Source organism: Oryx dammah, unplaced genomic scaffold (assembly GCF_014754425.2).
Source record: "Oryx dammah isolate SB20612 unplaced genomic scaffold, SCBI_Odam_1.1 HiC_scaffold_3, whole genome shotgun sequence".
Taxonomy (NCBI): domain Eukaryota; kingdom Metazoa; phylum Chordata; class Mammalia; order Artiodactyla; family Bovidae; genus Oryx; species Oryx dammah.
Genome location: NW_024070187.1, coordinates 88,922,048 through 88,947,375, shown reverse-complemented (window position 1 = coordinate 88,947,375; position 25,328 = coordinate 88,922,048). Strand labels below are relative to the sequence as shown.

The 25,328-nt window shown below is 44.1% G+C and overlaps 1 protein-coding gene across 1 annotated transcript in view; it reads right to left on the bottom strand.

Annotated features, from left to right (window-relative positions):
* PARM1 (prostate androgen-regulated mucin-like protein 1) overlaps positions 1–25,328 on the bottom strand; it is a 127,382-nt gene that overhangs the window by 23,434 nt on the left and 78,620 nt on the right. Inside the window, exon 2 of the mRNA XM_040237078.1 lies at positions 22,544–23,239. Within this exon, the coding sequence (XP_040093012.1) occupies positions 22,544–23,239 (696 nt within the window). The remainder of the gene's footprint in view (positions 1–22,543; positions 23,240–25,328) is intronic.

The following is a 25,328-nucleotide window of genomic DNA, read 5'->3' as shown; positions in this document are numbered from 1 at the left end:
CAGCTCTGTGATTTACTGGATTTTTTTTTTATATATATACCACCTCTTATTGAAGATAAAACAGGCAGTTCCCACTGTACAGCAAAATGAATCAGCCATACCTAAATGTATATGGCCTCCCTTTTGGACTTCCTTCCCGTTCCGGTCACCACAGTACATTAAGCAGAGCTCCCTGTGTTATACAGTGTGTTCTCATTAGCTATCTATTTTATACATAATATCAATAGTGTGTATACATCAGTCCCAGTCTCCCAATTCATTCCACCCCCTGCCCCTTTCTTCCTTGGTATCCATATATTTGTTCTCTACATTGTAAAGCAACCACAGTCCAATAAAAAGTAATTTAAAACAACTTAATGGAGATTCCACAAAGCTTTGGTTTATGTGAATTATATTTACTGTATTTGTCATAACAGAAATTCAAACTGAATTTTTCATTTAAAATAAAATACTAAACCTTAAAAAAAAAAACCAGCAGTTACCCAACTCATGTCGCTATTGTTTTTTTTAATACAGCGAGTGGTAGAATGACTCACTTCTCTGACTGGTGGCTATCTGGCCCTTTAGACAAGTCTTCAAATAAGGCTCTTCAAGGCCACCCTTCTTGGTCATAAAGGACAGCTCATGTGACCAAAGCTGGAATCAACAGGTGATGACCTCTTATGAGCCCTTGAGGGCAGCTGAACAAAAGGGCATTTCTGAAGATTCTTACTGCCCAAAAGGAGAACAAAACATGTGAGGTAAAACAGACTACAGTTAAATATTTGGGCCAGTTTATTAACTATTCTGGCACCCAGCTCATCTCAGAGGGTGCCACCGTGGGGGCAAGGGTCTTCTGGAACTGGAAGGCTTTCATCAGGCCCCTGTCCTGGGATGTCTCATGTCCTGAGCTTGCTCTCACCTCCATGGCAGCTGCCGCCACCAGAAGCTGCTGAGAAGCCCCCTTCTGGGAAGTTCCACACCTCAGGACATTGCGGTCTGAGCATCTGAGGGGGTTGCTGAGCCAAAATGAGCCCAGCTGTATATAGTAACTGAAAAGGCTGGATTTCCTCCTTGCGAAAACGAATGCCATTTCCCCCTGAGTTCTGGTTAAAGTAAGCTGGAATTTCCCTTCACTTGCTACTCTTTCTTCTTTTGAGGTGGAGGGGCAGGGCGAGAAAAAAATGAGGAGGGTGTGATGGAGCAGAAACAGCTCTGGAGGCATCTCTGAAGGCTGAGGCTTCTCAGAGGGGTTTCGTATTTCCCCCTCTTTGGTAACAACACAGGATAAAAAACCAGAACAGGCTAAAGAATAATCTATTCTATACTTGCAGTGGTTACTTAGGTCTGGGCCGAGAAACTTACAGCTCACATCTCATTTAATTCTCTTTATGAGGTGAGGAGAAGAAGCCTGATTTGATAGATGAACAGCCAAGGCTCCGAGAGATTTAAGAACTTGATTCAGATTTTACAAGCTGGCAAATCATTAAGCTAACATTTGAACCCAGGACGATTTCCTGGGGTTTGCCTGTTTAATCATTAATATACTGGTTACATCTCCACCCTTTTTTTTCAGCTTGGCCAACTCCTACGCTTTCCTTATGACAGCTAAACATCAGCCCTTCTGGGAAGCTTTCCTGACACCCCCGAGCAAGCTGAAGTGCTGTTGTATGTCCTCAGTTCTTTGTATCTGCTTCTCTTAAACACTCTGTGTTGTGTTTACGACTTTACCCAGACAGGTTCTGCACATTCGTCCTGCGTCTCCTCTGCCACCTCCCTGAATTCTCAGCACCAGGCAGTTTCTAGCCCACTGTGGGTGTTTAATTAATTTTTTAAAATGTTGAATAATTAAATGTAATATTGACAAAGAAAAAAGATAACTGGCAGTTTTTGAGCCCAGTCACTGTGCTGAGAAAGTTCTTGAGCAGCAGTCTCCCCACCCATCCATCTTGGAACCTTGTACTCCAGGTCTCTCCTGAGAGCCTACCCCTATGACTCTACAGCTGTGGTCCAACCACCCCAGCATGTATTTGTGAGTCCCCATGGATGACTGAGCAGGAGGAGTTCTTTTAGAAATATCTGCCTGAATAGAATCTGATTATATCCTTGAAATAGCCAAAGCAAAATCCCAGAAAGCCACACTCCTGGTCAGACTTTGAGCAGACTACTGATGGACAGGGCTTTCCTGGAGGGCATCACTTGCCTTATTTGACTCTGTCCTGTGCCTGTGAAGTCCTGGAATAAACTATGGCATCATTTTAAGGGCTCTCTCTCCTAGCACCTGCCTCTTTTTATTATACTCCAGCTAGGGAGAAGGCAATGGTACCCCACTCCAGTACTCTTGCCTGGAGAATCCCATGGACGGAGGAGCCTGGTGGGCTGTAGCCATGGGGTCGCGAAGAGTCGGACACGACTGAGTGACTTCACTTTGACTTTTCACTTTCATGCATTGGAGAAGGAAATGGCAACCCACTCCAGTGTTCTTGCCTGGAGGATCCCAGGGGCGGGGGAGCCTGGTGGGCTGCCGTCTATGGGGTCACACAGAGTCAGACACGACTGAAGTGACTTAGCAGCAGCAGCAGTCCTTCACAGACACAAGGAGTCCTGCACACTCAGAAGGAGCTCTGTCCAGCCTACTTCCCTGTCACTTGTCCTAAAGGTGCTCTCCTGTCTTCCTGGGCTTAGGAATATTCCCAAACCTCAGATGTCCTCATCTGAGGGGTCTCTTCTCATTGAAGGGGTTTATTTATTTCCCCCATTTTAAACATGAAAGAAACAGTTCATCTGACCTCTTGGCAGGGTACCTGCAAATCATATCCAGAAATGAGAATATTAGGATGTGATGGCATGAACTCAAATGACCTCTGAAAGAAAGAGCTTTCCTAGGTTCCTCCAAAAAGTTGCAATTGCTCTGAGAGTGCCAGGGGGCAAAGGAGATGACAGTGGGATGCTTCTAGTGTGACAAAAGAAGGTTTGTCTTGCTGCTATTGGTGGATGACTCCAGAACTACGTTCTCCTTGGAAATTCATCAGTTAACTTGTTTAGAATGCATGTATGTGTAAGTGCTTTGATCAGGATCTTGGGTATGAGTGTGTGTGTCTGATCTATTCTGAGAAGTCCTTAACAAACCTCTTGACTGTTTTTCAGTGTTCTTGATCTTTTCTTTCCTTTTCCTGGTCTAGAGAATAGGTAAGAAATGAACAAGAGGAGAGGGTGGCCACTTCAGAGTGTGTGGTGGCTCCTTCAGTTAAAGCCACCAAGAGGAAAGGAACATTCTGTCTCAGATGAATTCTTCTTGAAAAGAACATGCCTGCCCACTAGCTGGAGGATGAAAGCTGGCAGCTGGTTAAGGAAAGGGACTGGAGGGCTGACCTCTGGGTGTGCCCAAATCTCCCTTTATTGCACTAGGGAAGGGCTCTCCCCTCTTTACAGTAACAGTCTCACATCACAACTCCTTCCTCCAAACAACAAGGGTAAGAGTAATAAACAACAAGAATACAAATTATAACAACCAACACTTACTCTGTGCCAGGATTGCTCTATAAGCATCACATATTTCAATTCAAGCAATCCTCACGAGAACTCTGTGAGGTGGGTCCTCTTGTTATCTCCATTTTACAGATGAGGAAACTGAGGCACAGAGAAGTTAAGGGCCCAGAGCCCAGGGTTGGTAATTAGAGGAACTGGGATACAGGGTCTGGTTTCCAAGTCCACACTATTACCTGCTGGGTTCTCCTGCCATCCGGACCAGATTCCAAAGTGAAATAGAAAGTGTTAGTTATTCAGTCAAGTCTGAATGTTTGTGACCCCATGGACCGTAGCCCACCAGCCTCCTCTGCCTATGAGATTTCCCAAGAAAGAATACTGAAGTGGATTGCCATTTCCTTGTCCAGAGGATATTCCCAACCCAGCGATCCAACTCAAGTCTCTTGCATTGCAGGAGAAGCACATTAGATCCGAGTCCACTTGCAAATAAAATCTGCTGCTCTGGCCCATTCTTTGTCTACCTTCTGTTGGCTCTCTAGGAATCAGGGCCCAACTCTGGGCCATGTGGGAGTTTGGGTCCTCATATGGGTCCCGGTGGAGATGAACTGAAGCTCAACGATTCTGGTTAATGGGGAGAAGGACCAGTCAGGAGCAGACAGCAGTCAAAACAGCAGCCCAAGTAGGGCCAGGTCATTAGTTTCTAGTGTGTGCTGTGGTCCAGAACTCTACTGGGAGTGTCACCTAAAGCTTACACTGCAGAACAGGCAACACCACAGGGTGGGTGGGGGCTGCGATTTGCTTTGGTAGTGTGCCTGTGGGTGTGTGCATGCATGCATGTGTGTGTAGGTTGTGATATGGGGGAGAAAACGTGAAAAAGAAAATCTCTGTTTTTGGACACTGTAATCTAGGTGGATCCTAATTTTACATTATTGAAGGTTGCTTTGACTTCTGGCCTTGAATTCTGCTAGGATTTTACCCCTGTGTTTCTTCCCACTCTATCCCATACTAGAGGAAATGAAGCTTATCTCCCTCTGACCTCAAACCAATCCCACAAGCTACAAACCAATCTCCTGACGGAGCTCCCCGGGCTTCTCTTGGGCTATGACGGTGCCAATGGAAAGACGCAACAGGCAGGGATCTGAGGTTTCACCACCCACTGGTGCAGACAAGGGTCTGGGGACCTCATCGGGGAGTGCAGCACGGGATGGACAAACAGGTGGGTACTTAAAGTGGGAAGTGGGTGGCAGCAAACTCTGTATTTCTGCCTCTGACTTGGGGGAGGATGTGTGTCTCTAACAGCAGGCGTAGGGCAGAGGTGGGAGTGAAACTGTTCTCTAAAGAGAGGGCAGGACTGGGACAGACAGTATTGAAGGTCTGAGGCAAGAACCAGCTGGATGGAAACAGACACCGAATAGTTCAGGTCTGAAGGATTAGCACTGAGTTTGGAGACAGAGGGCTTCCCTGGTGGCTCAGATGGTAAAGAATCTGCCTGCAATGAGGGAGAGCTGGGTTCAGTCCCTGGGTTGGAAAGATCCCCTGGAGAAGGAATGGCAACTCACTCCGGGATTCTTGCTTGGAGAATTCCATGGACACAGGAACCTGGTGGGCTACAGGCCATGAGGTTGCAAAGAGTTGGACACAATTGAGTGACTACACTTTTACTTTGAAGATAGAAGCACCTCAACTGGTGTCCTCACCTGGAAACTGGGGTAATCCCTGTCCTGCCCACTTCGTGGGGCTGTTGCAGGGTCACATGGGAGGATGTGCTTTGCACAGGAGCATGAATGAAGGGGACCGTTGTGAGCCTGGTCCCTTCACATTATGGGTTAGGAGACTGAGATATCGAGGGAATGGAGGAAAGAGGTATCTTACCCAAGGTCACACAACTTAAAGAGGTGATAAAACTAAGGCTGCAGTCAGCATAAGTGGGTGTGATGGACATGAAAAGGGACCATGGAGTGGCTAGGTGCACAGGACCAGACTGTGGAGAATTCTGAAAGCCAGATGTGCTGTTTAGACGTGACAGCGGAGAGGGTGGGAACGCTGGGAGTGCTCTGGCCAGAGGCAGGATTCTCAAGAATCTTTCCAACTTTGGCTTGCAAATCATCCCCAGTGATGTCTGCTCATCTTGAACCCTCCTTTTCTAGATGTATGATGTTTCCCTTTGTATGGCACCAGTCCACGAACTTATTTTAGTCTGTAACTAATGGTGACCGGTGTAGCTGTGGGTAGGTATGTTTATACATCTAAGGTAAAGACATGTGAAATACACTGTTAGACTCATAGCTTTCCGTGAACATGTTCTGCAAACTCTCTGCACTGAAAGTCCTTTAAAAGCTAAGGATACCAAGTGTACTTCTTTATTTGTCTAGACCCAAAGTAAGTAACTCATAAAAGAACTGATTCTTCTAAAGTGTAGTTATTTGTTAAACTGAACTTTGTAAGTAGTTATGATACAAAATTAAAACTCCCTTATAAGGCACAGAGCTTGCATGCAAATATGCCACAGAATTGTTTTTAATTAGCACAATCTAAGTTGGTCTCAGTGTTCTCCGCTGCACCGTTCCTCTTGCAGCTTTATATCATTAAATTACTGCTCAGTCAATTCGTCACACCGAGTAGCAGAAGTGAACTTTATCAAAATCGGTCAAATATTACCACAATTGGAATCATTTACTTCATGTTTACACACTCTCCAAAAAGCTAGTTAGTTTGCAGAAATGGTCAGTGGACAGACTTGGGATTCAAACTTTGGGGCAGGATCCCTAATCCCTGTATTTTTCTACTTCCTGTAATCAGAAGCCCTGGTTTAGGGACTGGCTTTATTTTTGTCTAAAATATACACTACCGTGTGTAAAATAAATAGCTAGTGGGAAGCTGCTATATAGCACGGGGAGCTCAGCTTGGTGCTCTGTGATGACCCAGAGGGGTGGAATGCAGGGGTGAGAGGGAGGCCCAAGAGGGAGGGTGGATATGTATACATAAGGCTGATTCATGTAGTTTACAGCAGAAACTAACACAACATTGGAAAACAACTATATCCCAATTTTAGAAAGTATCTTACCTACTTGGATAGCATATAGTTAAAAAAATGTATACAAGAAACACGACTCTCTGTTGAGATAATATGAGATTTGCATTTGCCCAAGCAAGTGTGTGTTTCTTTTTCCTTCATTTCTCTCTCCTGCAGGCATGTCAGCTGTGCTTGAAGGATGCAGGGGGTGCAGGTTTGTAATTAATACCAGCCGGGGCACACAAGTCAGCACAGGTCCTGGTCACCATAGTTTTAAGGTTTCCTCAATTACAATTTTTCCCAACACAAATGAAGCCTCTCTGTTATAACTACCTGATTAGGTCGCCTGACCCCAGCTCGCCTTTGACACCTGTCACACGAACTAGGCTGGGTTTCTAAGAAGAGCAAACAGTGGTCCTCTTCCTCTTTCCCCACAGCATCAGGGAAAGCTGATCACCACACAGCAGCTTGCCATGAGTATTATGTCAGGGAGCATTCCTCTCACTCGGCGCTTCCCAGACCAAAAGGAGCCCACAGGGAGTGAGCCTTCTTCCCGAAACAGGGGTGACCCCTCCATCTGAATGTTATTAACAGTCTCTCCTTAAAGGCAGAATTCAGTCTTGACTTCACAACGGTTCTCAGGGGACATCTCTAGCATTGTGCCCAAAGCAGTAAACAAAAGCATTAAGAAAACCAGTTGTAGTCACAGAAGTCATGGCAGGCACCGCTTCCTCCCCTGCTACCCTGTGCCGGGCACTGAGCTGGACAGAGACGTGTAGACATTTCCACTTAGGAGTTTAGCAAAAGCGGTTAATAAAAACCTATTCATCTGGTGCACAAATGGAATTCTACCCTTGAGGCTGGATTTCCCAAACTTATTTCTGCAACCAGAAGACCTGGGTTGGAAGACTGGCTTTATACACCCGCTAGCTGAAGAGTCAGAGCAAGTTGGTTCATGGCTCCCTGCCTCCAGAGCATGTCTGTGGCCCTGTCTCTCCCTGTAAAGTGGCAATTCATTCAATCATTCACACAGCTGATGTTTACTGTGTGCCCAGCTTTGATGAATCACTCGCTTTGCTCTCAGAGCACTTTTACAAATTAGCGTATTTAAAATGCTTTGTCCATCATGAAGTACAGTACAAAGGTCTCAATCTCTGGGCGTCTCTTACCCATTAACAACCCTGAAGCCAGGAACCCTGACGTCTATCCTTAAACATGTCAGTCCCTGCTTCTCGTTCTCTCCTGCAGGACAGATTCTCAGTGCCTGCCTAAGTTCCTGAGTCGTGTCCGACTCTTTGCGACCCTATAGACTGTAGCCCGCCAGGCTCCTCTGTCCATGGGGATTCTCCAGGCAAGAATACTGGAGTGGGTTGCCATGCCCTCCTCCAGGAGATCTTCCTGACCCAGGGATTGAACCCGCATCTCTTACATCTCCTACATTGGTGTGCAGATTCTTTGCCACTAGCACCGCCTGGGAAGCCCTTTATAAGCCTATCATTACTCTTTTAAAATTACTTGATATACTAAAGATAATTCAGCTTGAGCTGAATTATAGCTTCTACTGGGCTGAGAGAACCATACCTTGACATGATTGGGGATCTTGGCTCTGAGTCATCTTTGAGGGACTGGGATGGGAGAGATTTCTGGAGATTAATTTTTAAAAAGAAGATCAGAGAGTCCCCTTTATTGTTTGTCATGGATGAGGAGAAGTTTCCTTTTCTTCTTGTAAAAATTCTGATCTGTAGTGTAAGCAAGTGAGCTGTGTCATGTTGGGTCATCAAGTTTCTTGATGGAAGGAACAAGATATTTCTACTGAGCAGTCATGTTAGAAAGAGGTAAATAGATCCCGATATCTCTCTGCTATCTGTTATCTTTTATGCAATTAGCCTTGAGAGAATCAAAGAGAAACTGGGAACCCTGAAAACCTGGGAGTTTTCCATCTGGGGACCACCAGCTGCAAGGCAGCGGGCAGGCTGAGAAGTTAGCTGTGGCCTCTGACTTTCAATTTAGGGGGCCAAGGTGAGGATCTCCACTCTGAAGTCACCCTTTTACAGATGCCCCACATAGAGGGGCAAATCATGTGCTGCAGGTGCCATTTATCTCCATGAAGACTGAAGAATGTTGCTTTGGTTGTTCTCGCTTTAGTATTACAGTGATGAAAATGAGACATGACCACAGATAAAACAACGGTGGTAGTGGTGTAGTTGCTAAGTCGTGTCTGACTCTTGCGACCCATGGACTATAGCCTGCCAGGCTCCCCTGTCCATAAGATCCTCCATGGAAGATTACTGGAGTGGGTTGCCATTTCCTTCTCCAGATAAAACAATACTGAAGAGAAAAATAAGCCAGAAAATTTGCATATGCCCTTTTTGAGATTCATCTAGTCTGGAGGTGAAGGCTCAGATCCCTTTGAGACTCCCTAGCCTTGGCAAATAAGACTTTCCACACTGACATTTTCTTGGTTCCAAGGATGCATCAAGAAGGAAGGGAGGAGCTTCTCAGGGCCCAAGACAGAGCTCTAACTCTGTTTGCCAAATAGTATGCCAGTCTGTCATGGAAAAATGACTCTTGGCTGGGAAGCAGAGAGTCAGTTTCAGGTTACCTGTCTCAACACCTTGACCAAGGGCAGTGACATCAGTATAGTTACTGCAGCCCAAGACCTTGAGGATCTCTCTGGAACCATAGTTAATTTAGCTTTGCCTCCATGTAATTAATCACTAAGGCCAGGTAGGAACCTGCTTTTGGAAACTGTATTTTACCAAGTTTTAATTTCTCCCAAACTCAGGCTGCCAAGAAAGTCATTTCCAAACTTGGATGCCAGTTAAGAAAGAAGGCATGCTCTGCGTCTTAATCTTCTACCATCAGGTACAAGTGGAACCTGGGCAAAATCCTTCAAGCTCAGCTTCTGTGTCCTTTCTTCTCCATGATTTATTTTCTCCCAGCTAGAAATCTCTAGTTGTTTGCACTCTTTACCTCTTTACTTTGGATTTTCCAAGTTTCATGAAAGAACTACTAATTTCCAGTGTGAACATAGTTACTTTTCTCTTTCACACTTTGTGGATTATCCTTTTCTGAACTGTTATAAACAGGTGCTTAAATGGATCTTGACTACCTAATATCTATAGTAATAATCCTCTTGAGGAATCTCAAGGTATTTTCACAAACATTTATTTTTTCAAGTTAAAAAAAGTCAAAGTCTAGAAGAGTCAAACTCTTGTTGGTATCCACACTGAAAATTAGACACCCAACTGTAATAATAATAATAGCTAACATTGATTTAGTGTTAACTATGTAAGAGACTCTTTGTATACTTGTCTCATTTAATGCTAAAAAGAATCCTATAAAGTGAGTGCTACTATTACCTTCAATTTATAGATGAGGAAAATGTGATACTCAGTGATGAATAAACTTCAGGTCTTCCATCTAGCCAATGGCATTGGTGAGATCTGAACAAGGCAGTCTGATGCCAAAGTTTGTACTAAGAGTAACATTTTTACGCTTCTAAAGCTTGGCTTGGAAATGACCCCGTAATTTCACCAAACAAAAGTATGGCAAAATGTTTTTGATGGCCCACTTCCATGGACTTACTGAGATTTATGACTTTAACCTAAGTTCACCTTAAGTTTTGGAGCCTGCATTCTATCCCTGAAGGCTGTGGGTCTGATGACAAAAGCAAGATACTGTAAAATAAAATGATGTCTCTTGCTGGCTGGTATTTTTCTTTCCCAGGACCTGAGAAGCAAGGCATGCTGAGGACAACGTCAACTTAGCATCCATCATGTGTTCTCCGAATGCAATATTCCTGACTCAACACACCAAGGTGGGAGTTGTAGAACATTTTCTGATGAAGACAGTGGGTTAGTGCTAATCTAATCTCACGTTCCTGTTAGCATTCTGTAACCAAAAAAACATGCTCCTTTGATTCAGATTACAGTAAGAGTTAAGTCTAGATATGGAATCAGGTATATTCCAACAAGTTTTCCCAATGAGCCAACAAGCCATAGATTCATTTCTGATATCAGCTCTGCTTATAAGCTAAATCCCATGTCCTCAGTGAAGCATTTCCAAAATCACTTAGTCATTTAGTCATATGTGACTGATGAACATATTTGAAGCAGAAAGAAAGAAAGTGTTCCATGGAGACTAACTTTCCAAATGTAATGAAAGGTGATACTGAGACAATTAAAATATATGATGGGGTTACATTTCTACTAGATAACAACATCAGCGGTAACTAGCTGATTTTATTACCTTGCCATAGATTTTTCAAAGGGTGTTTTATAAATATTTTAAAGCCAGAGTAAGATTTAGGTAGTAAAAGTAAACAAAGAATGCTGGGGGGTGAAGGGATAGTTAGGGACTTTGGGAAGGTCATGTACACAGTGCTATATTTAAAATGGATAACCAAAAGACCTACTGTATAGACCATGGAACTCTGCCCAGTGTTATGTGGTACCCTGGATGGGAGGGGGCTTGGGAGAAGAATGGATACATGTACATGTATAACTGAGTCCCTTGCTGTTCACCTAAAACTCCCACAACACTGTTAATTGATTGTACCCCATACAAAATGTTTCGGGGGTTAAAAAAATAAAAATTAAAAGTAAGCCAAAGAAGAAATAAAAGTAGTAGAATTCAGAATATTTTAAAATCTAAAATATTATCTAACAGTTGGAGCTCCTTATGGGAGTGTATGAGTATTAGCAAGCTTAGGGGTTTAGCTTAAGTGTAAAGAATTGGGTACAAAAGAAAAAAATGTGAGTGAGGGCTTATACCAATTCATACTCTTGTTAGCCTTGCAGTCCATGGGGACCAAAGACAGGAGCCAGCATCATGGGAAAAGAGAAGCATGGTAGGAATGAGGTGGGTAGAACCCCATATGGAGGCAGACAGCCCTTCAGATGTCTAAAATGATGGTTATAGCTTTCTTTCCAAGGAGCAAGTGTCTTTTAATTTCATGGCTGCAATCACCTTCCACAGTGATTTTGGAGACCAAGAAAATATATGACAAACCTTGACAATGTATTAAAAAGCAGAGATATCACTTTGCCAACAAAAGTCCATATAGTCAAAGCTGTGGTTTTTCCAGTAGTTATGTACAGATGTGAGAGTTGGAGCAAAAAGAAGGCTGAGCACTGAAGAACTGATGCTTTTGAATTGTGTGTAGAGAAGACTTGAGAGTCCCTTGGACTGCAGGAAGATCAAACCAGTCAATCCTAAAGGAAATCGACTCTGAATATTCATTGGAAGGACTGATGTTGAAGCTGAAGCTTCAATACTTTGGCCACCTGATGTGAAGAGCCAACTCATTGGAAAAGACCCTGATGCTGGGAAAGATTGAAGGAAAAAGAGAAGGGGACAACATAAGATGAAATGGTTAGATACCATCACTGACTCAAGGGACATGAGTTTGAGCAAACTCCAGGATATAGTGGAGGACAGAGGAGCTTGGTGGGGTACAGTTCATGGGGCCTGAGTCGAACGTGACTTAGTGACTGAACAACAACAATGATGATGGTGTATTAGAGGGCTGTGCACAGGTCTTCAGGATCCCCAAATTTATATGTACTCCCCAAATTTATATGTTCCAGTGCTAACCTGCAATGTGATGGTATTAAGAGGCGAGGCCTTTGGGAGGTTCTTATGTCATGAGGGTGGAGCCCTTGTGAAAAGGATTAGTGTCCTTATGAAACAGACCTCAGAGAGTGCCCTCACCCCTTCTGTGGTGGGATAACATAGCAGTAAGTCACCAGCTCTGAACTAGGAATGCTGGTGCTTTGATCTTGAACTTCCTAGCCTCTAGAACTGTGAGAAATAAATATTTGTGGTTAAACCACCCAGTTTATGGTATTTTTGTCATAGGAGACAAAACAGATTAAGATAATGTAAAAATGTTTAATTTCTCTTCATTTTCAATTCAAAGTTTAGAATTTATGAGGTGAGGTGAATATACATCTTTATTATCTAAAGCTTGGTATTTAGTCATTAAAAGCCATTCATTTAGTCATTCATCAAACATTTATTGTGCATCTGCACTGAGCCAGACACTATCAGGTGCTTGGGATATATTTGTGAGCCCAAACAGACAACACCCATCCCATCATGTACCTGAAAAAGCAGTGTAAGCTGTGAACAAAGAGCCACACAAATAAATGTATAAGCACACTGCAAAGAACTGAATTGTGAGTTTGTAACAGCTGAATCTGTGACAGTCCTGAGCTGGACTGGGGGTCCCAGCAGAGACTTCCTGAACAGGTGATGTTTGAGCCTAGACCTGAGGAGTGAATTGGAATTTACTGGGTGAAGTGAAGACATGTTGTGGGAAGGTTCCAGGTAGAAGCATCCAGGCTAAGAAAGGCCCTGTGACAAGAGGGAGAGTCACAGGTACATGGAACCAGGAGAGAGATGGCATGGGAGATGGAGAGATGGAGGGATAGGCATTATGATGAGGCAGGCTTCATGGGCAGAGCCCTACGCCTGCTGGGGCTCTGTGGGCTTGCAGATTTCATCCTAAGAGCAGTGGATGCCCCAGAGGGGCTGGGATGTTGGTGATAGTGAGCTTATACATGTTTTGATCAGATTTGTGTTTAATTATCATTCTGGCTTCTGTGTGGAGAATCAGCAAGATGGTAGATTGGTGCAGGAGAGGACATGAACAGACCAGTCAGGGGCTATCACAGGGGGATTATGGGAGCTTTGACATGAAAATGAGAGTGAGAGAAGTGGATGAATTTGGGACCTATTAAGAGTTCAAACCAACAGGATTCGGTGATGGAGGATTGAGGTAAAAGATGTTGGTGCCATTCACCAGGCCTGGGCATGTACCATGATTTAATATTTGTAAAACTGAGCCTAAGGTAGATACAATACTTTTTTAGGATTATTGCTCCCTGATGCATTCTGAGCAATCTGAAAGAATCTGATCAATAAATGTTTAATGTTATTTTATGTTTGTTTGTTAAATCATCATTCTTCCCTTATATATTTTGAATATATCATCTAAATATACTGGTCATTAACTTACTATAAGATATAGGTTTTTATGCCTAGAATCTTTCTATGTATACTTTAAAAATGATTCTTCCCCCTTTTCTAGGAGTTAATTCGTTTTTCAAATCTGTTTTCATCCTAACAGTTAGCCTGAATAAGGAGGTGTTTTGACAGCTGAAAGTCCTGCATAGGTATAGATGCAGAGAGGATTAGACGTCTGTGCCTGCCTGGTGCCCTTTCTTTCAGGGTATTTATTAGCACAGTTCATAATGAATAGATATGGAGTCAGACTAGCAATTTAAAGTTCAAAGGCCTTCACCCATTTTCACATTTAGGAGTCCTTCTCTTTGTAATGGAAAGCGTAGGATGGACTAAGACCAGTGGACACCTGGATCTTACAGACAAAAGAGAATATCGGTCTGCAACAAGCACAGTGAGTATAATTTGAAATTTTGCATTTGCAGGAATTAGGGATGATTTGAGGGTAATTTTGTGTGCGATATCAGTTTGCCTCTCAAGCTTTTGCATGGCACCACTCAGTCTAGTTCAGGACATCACAAACTTATCACAGGCCCAGTCTTCACCCTTGAAGAACTCTGATTTAATAACACAAGATGACCCATACGTAACACACCACGTTTCTCTTTTCCTTCAAAAGCCAAATAAAAACTGAAAGACAAAACTGAAAACTCGTTCTGTCTGCACAGCTGCTTTGGGATGGCTGCAGCTGCCATGGGCTTCTCCTCCCATCTGGCTGCCCCGCCCCTCAGGCCCAGCTGGCAGCACCGGGCATTTGACATCTCATACGGCTCATTTTCACAGCAGGTCTGGAGGCCATGGATCCTTACAACCTTTTCATTTCTATGAATTCAAGTAGGATAGGTATGGTGGAAGGAAGACTTAGGGTCCCTCAGAAGAATTAATTTGAATCCTGGCCAAGTCACTAAAGTCAAAACTTAAGTCATTTAACCTCTCTGGGCCAATTTAATCACATATAGAACAGATACCAGGCTTCCCTGGTGGTCCAGTGGTTAAGAATCCTCTTTGCAATGCAAGTGATACCAGTTTGATCCCTGGTCTGGGAAGATCCCACATGTGGTGGAGCAACAAGGCCTGTGTGCCTCAGCTACTGAACTGGTGCTCTAGAGCCTGTGCTTTCCAACAAGAGAAGCCACTGCAATGAGAAGCCCTTGCACCGCAACTAGAGAGTAGCCCCTGCCTGCTACAACTAGAAAAAGCCTGTGTGCAACAACAAAGACCAACCACAGCCAATAAATAAACAAATAAATCTTAAAAAAAAAAGAACAGATACCATCCAGCTCACTTCACTGGAATGTTCTGAGGATAAGATGAAGATTCTGAATGTTCTGAAGATAATCTGTGTGAATCACTAGCTCATTTTTGGAATATGTAAATTCTCAGTAAACTTCATATGAATGTGAATCTCATTTCCTCTTCTTGGATGATTCTAATAAACAATTTTCATGGTACGGTAAGCCAAAAAGAAAAAAGAAGAAGAAGAAAAAAAGAAACCCCACATACACACACACACACAACCCCTGAAAGACTGTCTCTCTTGTATTCACGTTATAGTGAAGAGCCCTTATTAAAGTCAGAATAGTGAGTAATATAGTCTGTCAGTGTTAATGGCAAACCAGAAACCAGGTATAAACTGGTCTACAAGTTTCCAGTCCTGAACTCCCTGCAATTTACATATATGTACTCCTACCAGTTGGATACTCTTTTTTTTTAATTTATTTTAATTGGAGTCTAATTATTTTACAATATTGTATTGGTTTTGCCATACATCAACATGAATCCGCCATGTGTGCGCACGTGTTCCCCATCCTGAACCCCCCTTCCTCCTCCCTCCCCATACCATCCCTCTGAGTCATCCAAGTGCACCAGCCCCAAGCATCCTGTATCATGCATTGAACCTGGACTGGCGATTCGTTTCACATATGATAATATACATGTTTCAATGCCATTCTCCCAAATCATCCCACCCTTGCCCTCTCCCACAGAGTCCAAAAGACCGTTCTATACATCTGTGTCTCTTTTGCTGTCTTGTATACAGGGTTGTCGTTACCATCTTTCTAAATTCCATATATATGCGTTAGTATACTGTATTGGTGTTTTTCTTTCTGGCTTACTTCACTCTGTATAATAGGCTCCAGTTTCATCCACCTCATTAGAATTGATTCAAATGTATTCTTTTTAATGGCTGGGTAATACTCCATTGTGTATATGTACCACAGCTTTCTTATCCATTCATCTGTTGATGGACATCTAGGTTGCTTCCATGTCCTGGCTATTATAAACAGTGCTGCGATGAACACTGGGGTACATGTGTCTCTTTCGATTCTGGTTTCCTTGGTGTGTATGCCCAGCAGTGGGATTGCTGGGTCGTATGGCAGTTCTATTTCCAGTTTTTTAAGGAATCTCCACACTGTTCTCCACGATGGCTGTACTAGTTTGCATTCCCACCAACAGTGTGAGAGGACTCTCAAAGTATAATGCTCAACATTTTCTTCCCCTGATCCAAAGCCTTTGGTGACCATCAGTGGCTCATTAAGTAAAGTCAGTTGTCTCATCCTGCTACAGTGGTCCTAAAATCTTCCTTCCTCTTTTTCTGCAGTGTCTTCCTCCACACATCCTAGGATCAACCAGACTTAGGCTACTTGCCATGCTGTGTACATACAACACTGTAAACTCCACAAGACGGGTGACTGTTTTATTCACCACCAAATTCCCACTGCCTAGCCAGAGGCCTGATTCCCAGTGAAAGTTCAATAAGACTTTGTTGAAGATAATATCATTCTTCATTATGATAAAGACAGTAGCAATGATAATAGTAATCACAACAGCAGAATAATAACAATAATCATGCTGTTGATAGTGGTAAATAATAGTAAAATAACAAGCACAGGCATCAACTGAGCCATTGCTCAACAGCCACTATGCTGTATATTTCTTGTCTCAACTAAACTTTTAAATAACCTCATCACTTGGAGACTATGTTTATTCCATTTATTGATGAGAAAACCAAGGCTCAGAGAGATTAAATTGCTTCTCTGGTACTGGCTGTTTGACTCATTCATTTATTCAGCAAATGTTCCTGTGGGTCTATCACCTGTCAGGCTCTGTTTCAGGGGTTGAGGAGTGAAACTGGTTTGGGGAGTGTAACTTACAGTGGTTGGGGATATTCCTCTTTGTGAACAACATCCTTGTTTTCATGAGCTGATAGTCTGGTGACAGAAAACAGACCCCTACCCACCAAATAAATGAGATAATGTCAGAAAGTGGTAAGTGATCAAAAGGCAAGTAGGGTAAAGGGATCCATGTTGATGCGATTACTATTCCAGACAGGGTATGAAGTATCAAGAGGTATCTGCCTCTTGAGCAGATGACAGCTAAACAAAGTCCTTCCTGATGAAAAGGAGGGAGCCTTTAAAGACTTGACAGGAAAATGTAAGTGCAAAGGCCCTGGGGGCAATAGTGTCTGCAATTTGTTCAAGAAGCGGTAAGATTGCCAGTGTACTTGCTGATGAAAGTGGAAGCAGGTGAGGGCAGAGAGACAGGGAAGGTTCAGGGCATTTTGAGCACTACAGACATGATACAGACCTCGGGTTTTACTCTGATTTAAAAGTGCAAGCATCCCCAGCAACATGGAATGTAAATTGGTAGAGCCACTATGGAGAACAGTATGAAGGTTCCTTAAAAAGCTAAATATAGAGCTACCATATGACCCTGCAGTCCCCCTCTTGATCATATATCTGCGGAAAACATGGTCTGAAAGGATACATGCACCTCCATGTTCATTGCAGTACTGTTTACGATAGCCAAGGCATGAAACAACCTAAATGTCCATTGACAGAGGAATGGATAAAGAAGATACGTTACATCTGTACTATGGAATTTTGTGCGTGTGTGTGTGTGTGTGTTAGTTGCTCAGTCGCGTCCGACTCTTTGTGACCCCATGGACTGTAGACTGCCAGGCTCCTCTGTCCATGGAATTCTCCAGGCAAGAATACTGGAGTGGGTTGCCATTCCCTTCTCCAGGGGATCTTCCCGACCCAGGGATCGAACCCAGGTCTCCTGCACTCCAGGTAGATTCTTTACCATCTAAGCCATCACAGAAGCCCAAAGAATGAAATAATGCCATTTGAATATGGATGGACCTAGAAATTGTTAAACTGAGTGAAGTAAGTCAGAGAAAGAAAAATATTGTATGACTTCTCTTATATGCAGAATCTAAAAATATATGACAAAAATGAATTTACTTACAAAAGAGAAACAGATTCACAGACTTAGGGAATGGATTTATGGTTACCAACTAGGAAAGGTAGGGGGAAGGGATAGTTAGGGAGTTCGGGATGGGCAGGTACACATTGCTATAAGCAGTAAGTACCTATTGTATAGCATAGGGAGCTCTGCTTGATGTCACGTGACAGCCTGGATGGGAGGGAGTTTGGGGGAGAATGGATACATGTGTCTGTGTGGCTGAGTCACTCTGCTGTGCACCTGAAACGACCACAACACTGTTAATCAACCACGCCGCCGCTAAGTCGCTTCAGTCGTGTCCGACTCTGTGCGACCCCACAGAGGGCAGCCTACCAGGCTCCTCCGTCCATGGGAGTTTCCAAGCAAGAGTACTGGAGTGGGTTGCATACTCCAATATAAAATTAAAAGGTGAAAAGTAAAGCACAAGCAAACAGAGCGTTAAAGCCAAGGAGGACAGGATCTGTTCTGGGTCTTGAAAAGCATCTCTCTGGTGAAGATGTGGTGAGTAGAGGTCACTTACAGGGTTTTCAAGTCCCACATGTGAGCAAGGACAGCGGTGTGAGGGGAAACTCTGAGAGACCGGATGCAGCGTCTATGAGAAAAGAGTCTAGGATTAGCCCGTGGTTTCTGAGAGAGGAGCAGATGGGGTGGGGGGGGGTGAGAAAATCAGCAGCTCACCTGATCCACGTGACATCTGAAACACCCAAGAGCCACCCAAGTGGAGACCACGAGTTCATCGACAGCTGGGTGTTGACATGTCTTTAGTTCAACGAAACAAAACAGGGATAGAGTTTCACATCTCTGGGTTATCAGCATGTGGATGGCATTTCAGTCAGGAGGCAGGATGAGGTCATAGTGTGGGGAGTGTGGAGAGAAAAGGAGTGTGGAGAGGCTGGGGGGACAGGAAGACAGTGTTGGCCCAGGGGTGATCCAATGTAGAAAGGGGAGGGGGCGGAGTAAGGCCACAGGCACTGGGAAGGAGCAGCCGGCCAGGCAGGTGACGAACAAAGAGAGAGGCGTCTCCGAGGTCAAGTGGAAACAGTGCTTCAGAAACGGCAGTGGCCATCCATCTCCAGTGCTAGGTTGGGTTATACCAGGACTGAGAATTAACCCCCAGAGGTGGCAGTGTGGAGGGGACTGGAGACCTCGACGAGAGCAAGTTCTGTGCTTGCAGCTGCGGAACCCAGGTGTGTGCAGCACGCAAGCACCTCAGTCTACCCTGCCCTTCTTCTCCTTGGGTCCCAATTCCCTTCCTCTCCTACAACTCATGAACAGTATGCAACAGCATGAAAAAGCAAAAAGATATGACACTGAGACCACCAGGTCAGTAGGTGTCCAATAAGAAGAATGGAGAAACAGCTCCAGAAGGAAAGAAGAGGCTAAACCAAAGAGGAAATGATGCCCAGCTGTGGATGTGTCTGGTGGTGAAAGTAAAGTCTGATGCTGTAAAGAACAATATTGCATAGGAACCTGGAATGTTAGGTCCATGAATCAAGGTAAACTGGAAGTGGTCAAACAGGAGACGGCAAGAGTGAACATCGACATTTTAGGAATCAGTGAACAAAAATGATGGGGAGGGGAGAATTTAAGTCAGATGACCATTGATATCTATTACTGTGGGCAAGGATCCCTTAGAAGAAATGGAGTAGCCATCAGAGTCAACAAACGAGTTGGAAATGCAGTCACTTAGCCTCATTGTGCTTCCTGCACTGGAGTAAATAAAATAAGGATAATTAACCTCGCTTCAAATGAAAGGTGCTCTAAATAAATGGCATTATATTAAAAAAAAAAAAAAGAAACAAAGGAATGGTGTTAAGCGTTACTTGTGCTCTTTCTTTTAACTTAAACTATAAAACCAGTCAGTCCTAAAGGAAATCAACCCTGAATATTCATTGGAAGGACTGATGCTGAAGCTGAAGCTCCAATACTTTGGCCACCTGATGCGAAGAGCTGATTCAATGGAAAAGACCCTGGTGCGGGTAAAGAATGAGGGCAGGAAGAGAAGGGGGCAACAGAAGATGAGATGGTTGGATGGCATCATCAACTCAGTGGACATGAGTCTGAGTAAACTCTGGGACAGGGAAGCCTGGTGTGCTGCAGTCCATGGAGTCACAAAGAGTCAGACACAACTTGGTGACTGAAGAACTACAAAACTATACAATCTCAGAGGACAAGTCTTCTACTTATTAGTACTTCTTTGCATCAAGCATAGGGTCCTGGTGGATGCAAAATAAATATTCTTTGATTTAATAGGTCATAAGGGATAAACCCCCTTGGGTTTAGGAAATGTATATACTGGCCGTGCTCAGGGATTTTCCTCTCACCTGCCACACCTTCTCCTCCAGTCATTCAATCATTCCTTCAGTCATTCACTCTGCAGTTCCTACTGGGGGCCCTATTCCCTAAAACTATAACTTTCTGGTGTATGACCCAGCTCTGTCACTGATTTTTTGTCTCTTAGCCTTGTTGGCTGTGAGTTGAGGAAATCAAGATACATGGTCTAAAATACAAGCCAGAACAGTGGAACAGGTCTGTCTTAGATAATCTTCCCTATAAAAACGAGGGACTTGAATAAAGTAGTAGGTTGTGTCTGATTAGGGAGATTCTCGCATGCCAAGCTCAGAGTAGGTGCTCAGAATATTGGTCCATCATATCCATGGTACCCTGAAGAGGGCAGAACAGGAGAGAGTGGAGAGTGGAGAACGGGAGACTAGAAAACTGAAGATGAAATGCCATGCTGGAGGTGATGAGGTCTGAATTAAGAAAGAGAAGAGACAGGACCACAGGTGGCAAGCCTGTCCTTGGATGGCACCTTTGTTAGGGACTGAGTCAACACCCACTCTGATCCAGATGCCAAGTCCAGGCTCGAAATGTTCATGGCAGCTGAGAGCATGGAAAGCATGACAGAAAGTGGGGATGCGGCAGAAAGCAAAGACGGAAACGTGCGTGCATGTTCAGGCACTTCAGTTCGCTCTTTGTGACTCCATGGACTGTAGCCCGCCATGCTCCTCTGTCCATGGGATACTCCAGGCAAGAGTACTGGAGTGGGGTGCCATTTCCTTCTCCAGGGGATCTTCCCCTGGATTGAACCCACATCTCTTATGTCTTCTGCACTGGCAGATGAATTCTTGAAAGGACACATCTAAGTGCAATGGGCCAAGTGCTAGCTGCGGGACAAATAGGATGATAATGGGGACAGAGGGAGCAATTTTTGAACTGTGAGTTCCTCCTTTCACCTTTCCAGATCCACTCTCCACCTTTCTCCACTTTGCTCTCTGACCTGCCCTCCAGGAGGCTGAACTATATGGACCACAGTGGGCTTCTCGTCCTTGGCATCTGGCTGTATATCAGAGGGCAAGGGGAGAGAGAGGGCAGAGCATTGATCCCCTTCACTTCCAGAAGTTAGCTTTGTCCCTGAGTCACTGCCCCTCCCAAGGTGGTCTGTTCTACAGGATTCACCTTCTGGGTTCTGGTTTACCCTTCTCTCCTCCAAGGCCTGACTTATGACAGCTCTGCAATTAGGATCCCCTGTGGTTTTCTTATGCCCCTGCTGTAACTCTGCAATTCATTCCTTTATCACAGTTTGATTATATTTATATCTCTTGCTCTTGTTGGGACTCTCACTGATATATGCTGGACCTTTGAAATAAGAATTTGCAATTCTTTTGGAGTTTTTCCCTTAGTAAACTATGAGCTCTTCTATGAGAAGTTATGTCTTGTCAATCTTAGTTCTTTCTCCCCACCTCCACGGTTTACCATGATTTCCATTCACAGTGGTTGTTCATTGTTTGTTAGAAGATGTTAATTTCTCCTCAGTCACAACCATTTCTTTGACCCTAGCTGGTCCTGTTTGGCTCAGTCACAAATATTCCCCTCTGAGTCTATGTCCCTGGCAGGATGACCAAGGCAAGGAGCTAAAGCTTCATTTTCTCTTTTACCTTCTGGCTGTTCTTAATTCACTGTTTCTTAATCAAGAAGCTAAATGTTCCCACTAAGGTCTTTTCCTGCCCAATACCCCAAAGGGTACAGATTTCACTTCAATGTCAGATGCATGTGACCTCAGAAAAGACCCTAAATCTCCGTCATAATTTCCAAGATTGCAAAATCAAGATAAAACTAATACCAACTTTATGAGTGGCTGGAAGAATAAAAACAAATGTGATGTTTCATAGAATTTACTTTCTCATGAAATATATCAGTGACTTGAAATAACAAGCATTCTCTCCACCCCCGCTCTACTTTCTTTGACTGTTTTCATGAGGTAAATACGGCATTAAAACATAGAGCACAATCATAATAACAGCTGACATTTCCTGAGTACTTACTCCCTGCCAGGAACTATTCTAAGCACTTATATATGTCATTTCATTTAATCTCCACAAGAACCATGTATGATAGAGTCTTCTTTATCTCAGTTTTACAGATGAGGAGAAACAAGGCACAAAGAGATGAAGTGACTTGCTCAAGGTCAGGAGCTGGAATGGAAAGCTAGGAAGCTCCATCCAAAGTCAGTAAGCTGCTAACCCTTAGCTTACCCAGTCTCACTCCCTTACATTCCCTGCGACGTATGTGGAGACAAATCACACAGACTGGCCAGCGTTACTCAACTATCACGGGGAAATTATTAAGGGACTGAGAGTAAAGTTTGCACTTGTGGAAATTCTTGCGATTATACTTCAGCTCAGGTGTTGCACTCCAAAATTCAAATTCAGTCCATTGTGTCTGGTTAACTGAACAGCATTCTTAGTATCTCAGTGTTGTCAAGGACACGTGTTCTAGCCAGAGACTCACCTGAACTTAGCGCATGCTCCACCTCTTGCATGATCACCCCAGGGGAGGTGGTGGTGGTCTCCATGTCTATCAGTACACAGGTCACTTTGGGGGGCACAGTTGCTTGAGGCGTGGCCTCCGTGGGCACTGACTCAGCTGAGGCATGTGAAGTGGGTGTGAGAGTAGAGCTGTGCTCCTCCGTGTGGGACTCCAGTGTGGTTGGGGCTCCTGTGGGCTCGGTGCTGGTCTCAGCAGAGCTGTGGCTGGTGCTGATGGAGGCAGATGGAACCTCAGGTGGTGAGGTTGATGGGGGTGAGGGCGATGAGGCTGGCGCTTGAGGGGAGGTGAGTGTGGGAGACTCAGCAGGGGGCTGCGATCCTGTAGTGGGCACGCTGGCCTCCGGAGTGTCTGTGCTGTGTTCTTCAGGAGTGGGTGTTAAGTGGACCCCACCACTTGTTGGTGAAGGGTCTGTACGCTCCCAGTTGGAGGCAGAGCTGGTGGACTGCTCTTCTCTGGGCTCTGTGGAGATGTTCTTTGTGGGTGGAGATGTGGGGACCAGTGCTGGATCTAGGAGGACTGAGCTGTTGGGCGGGCCACCGGTAGGGGAGGCAGGAGGACTTTGCGGAGAGCTGGTCCAGATGGCTGTCGGTGGGGAGGTCTCTGCCAGAAGAGAATCAGTAGAGGGGATGGATGCAGACACGCTCTGTAGCCTCAGCCCTGTGGAAGAGCCAGGACAGAAGTGGTTAATCTGTGAAAAAGTGCATGGCAAGGCTGTGTTACAGTATTTTCACAGGTCTTTCTCATTTTACACTGTGCCTCTGTAATTGTGAAGGTGACTTTAAAAATATTTTCATTCCACTAATTGCTCTCTCTTCCCTTGGTGACTATCAGTAGGAACCAGCCTGTAAGCTCAGCAGGAGCAATTAGTGGGTCAGTATGCACAAGTTCAGCCAATACATGGCGTGAACTAGCCTTGTCTCTGCTTGCTTAAAGCCATGCCCTTAAATACTGAGACACTCTGCCGAAGTGATTTTATGAGAATTTGTCTGGACTGTTAAAGGGGTTGTTCCACAAGGCCTGCGGGGATGCCTAGCCTATGTGATGGGTTTGGAGAAGTGCAAAGCTGGTGGAGCTCACTGATTGGCTCTTCCTTGCCATGGATGCTCACTGATTGGTTGCTCACTGCTTCAGGGTTCTGAGCTCTGCAACCTGGCTGCCACTGCTGCTTGCTAAGTCACTTCAGTCGTGTCCCACTCTGTGCGACCCCATAGATGGCAGCCCACCAGGCTCCGCCATCCCTGGGATTCTCCAGGCAAGAACACTGGAGTGGGTTGCCATTTCCTTCTCCAATGCACGAAAGTGAAAAGTTAAAGTGAAGTCCCCCAGTCGTGTCCGACACTCAGCGACCCCATGGACTGCAGCCTACCAGGCTTCTCCATCCATGGGATTTTCCAGGCAAGAGTACTGGAGTGGGGTGCCATTGCCTTCTCCGTGAAACCTGGCACAGGGATGCAAGGGTTATGGGCTTTGGGCAAATAAAGGTGTGAGCACATTTCCTGTGAAAGAAGAAAGGGGGAAGGTCCCCGATTAAAAGCTGAGAAGAGGAAGGCATCTGAAGTTTGGAAATATTTTCTGAGTCTAGGACCTGGTTCTCCCAAATTTGAGCCTGGGGCTTTTACCTTCATGTTGTTTTGCCATTTTTTTCATATTTTGTAAAATTTTGGAATTAGTTTCCTTTCTTCTGTCCTCCCTACCTCCATTTACCCCATTCAGTTTCATTCATTTACTCAAATATTTAATAAATGGCTTCTATGTACTTGTACTATGCTAGACACTGAGTTTATGATTTCACTTTTTATGTAGCACATCTCTTGATTGCCCCTCCACACCCTTTACCATTTCCCAACAAGCTTTTCCCCTGGTCATTTCCATCTCAGTGGACGGCAAGGCCTTTCGATCAGTTACTCAGTTAAAAATCCAAATATCATCCTTAATGCATCTCTTTCCCTCACTGCCCCTCCTCCATCCAACCATCAGCAAATCATGATGACTGTACCTAGAAAACAGATCTGAATCCAGTCACTCCTTGCCACCTCCCTTATCATCTCACCCGAGGCACCAGTCACTTGTCTAGACAACTGCCACCATCTCTTAATTGGTCTGCTAGCTCCCAGATTTCCTCCTTTCAGCCTAGTTTTCACATAGCAGCCAGTGTAATATTTTAAAGTGATAAATCAAACTGATTTAAACTGATCAAAACCCTTCCAAGGTTATGCTTAGAAGAAAATCCAAAACTATTCCTTTTCATCATTCCATGTTCTCCTCATTCTGGTTAATCTCTAGTCAAATGTTAACCTCCTCCTTAGACGAATCTTCCCAGACAGTCCTAGCCAAAGTCATTCCTATTTCAGCCCCTTGCTTATTTTTTCCAAGGTTTAAAAAAATTATTTTAGTGTTAAAATATACATCTAATGTTTTAACCATTTTTGAAGTGTATAGTTCATTGGCCCCAAGTATATTTTCATTATTGTTCAACAATCACCATCATCCATCTCCAGAACTTTTTCATCTTCCCAAACTGTACGCATGAAAAAATAATTCTCTATTTTCCCCTTTCTCCAGTCCCTGGAAACCACTATTTTACTTTATATCTCTTGAATTTGACTGCTTTAAGTACCTCATATAAATAGAATCATATAATACTTGTCCTTTTGTTTCTGACTTATTTCACTTACTAGCAAAATATCATCAAAGTTCATCCATGTTATAGCACATGCCAGAATTTCCTTCCTTCTGAAGGCTAAAT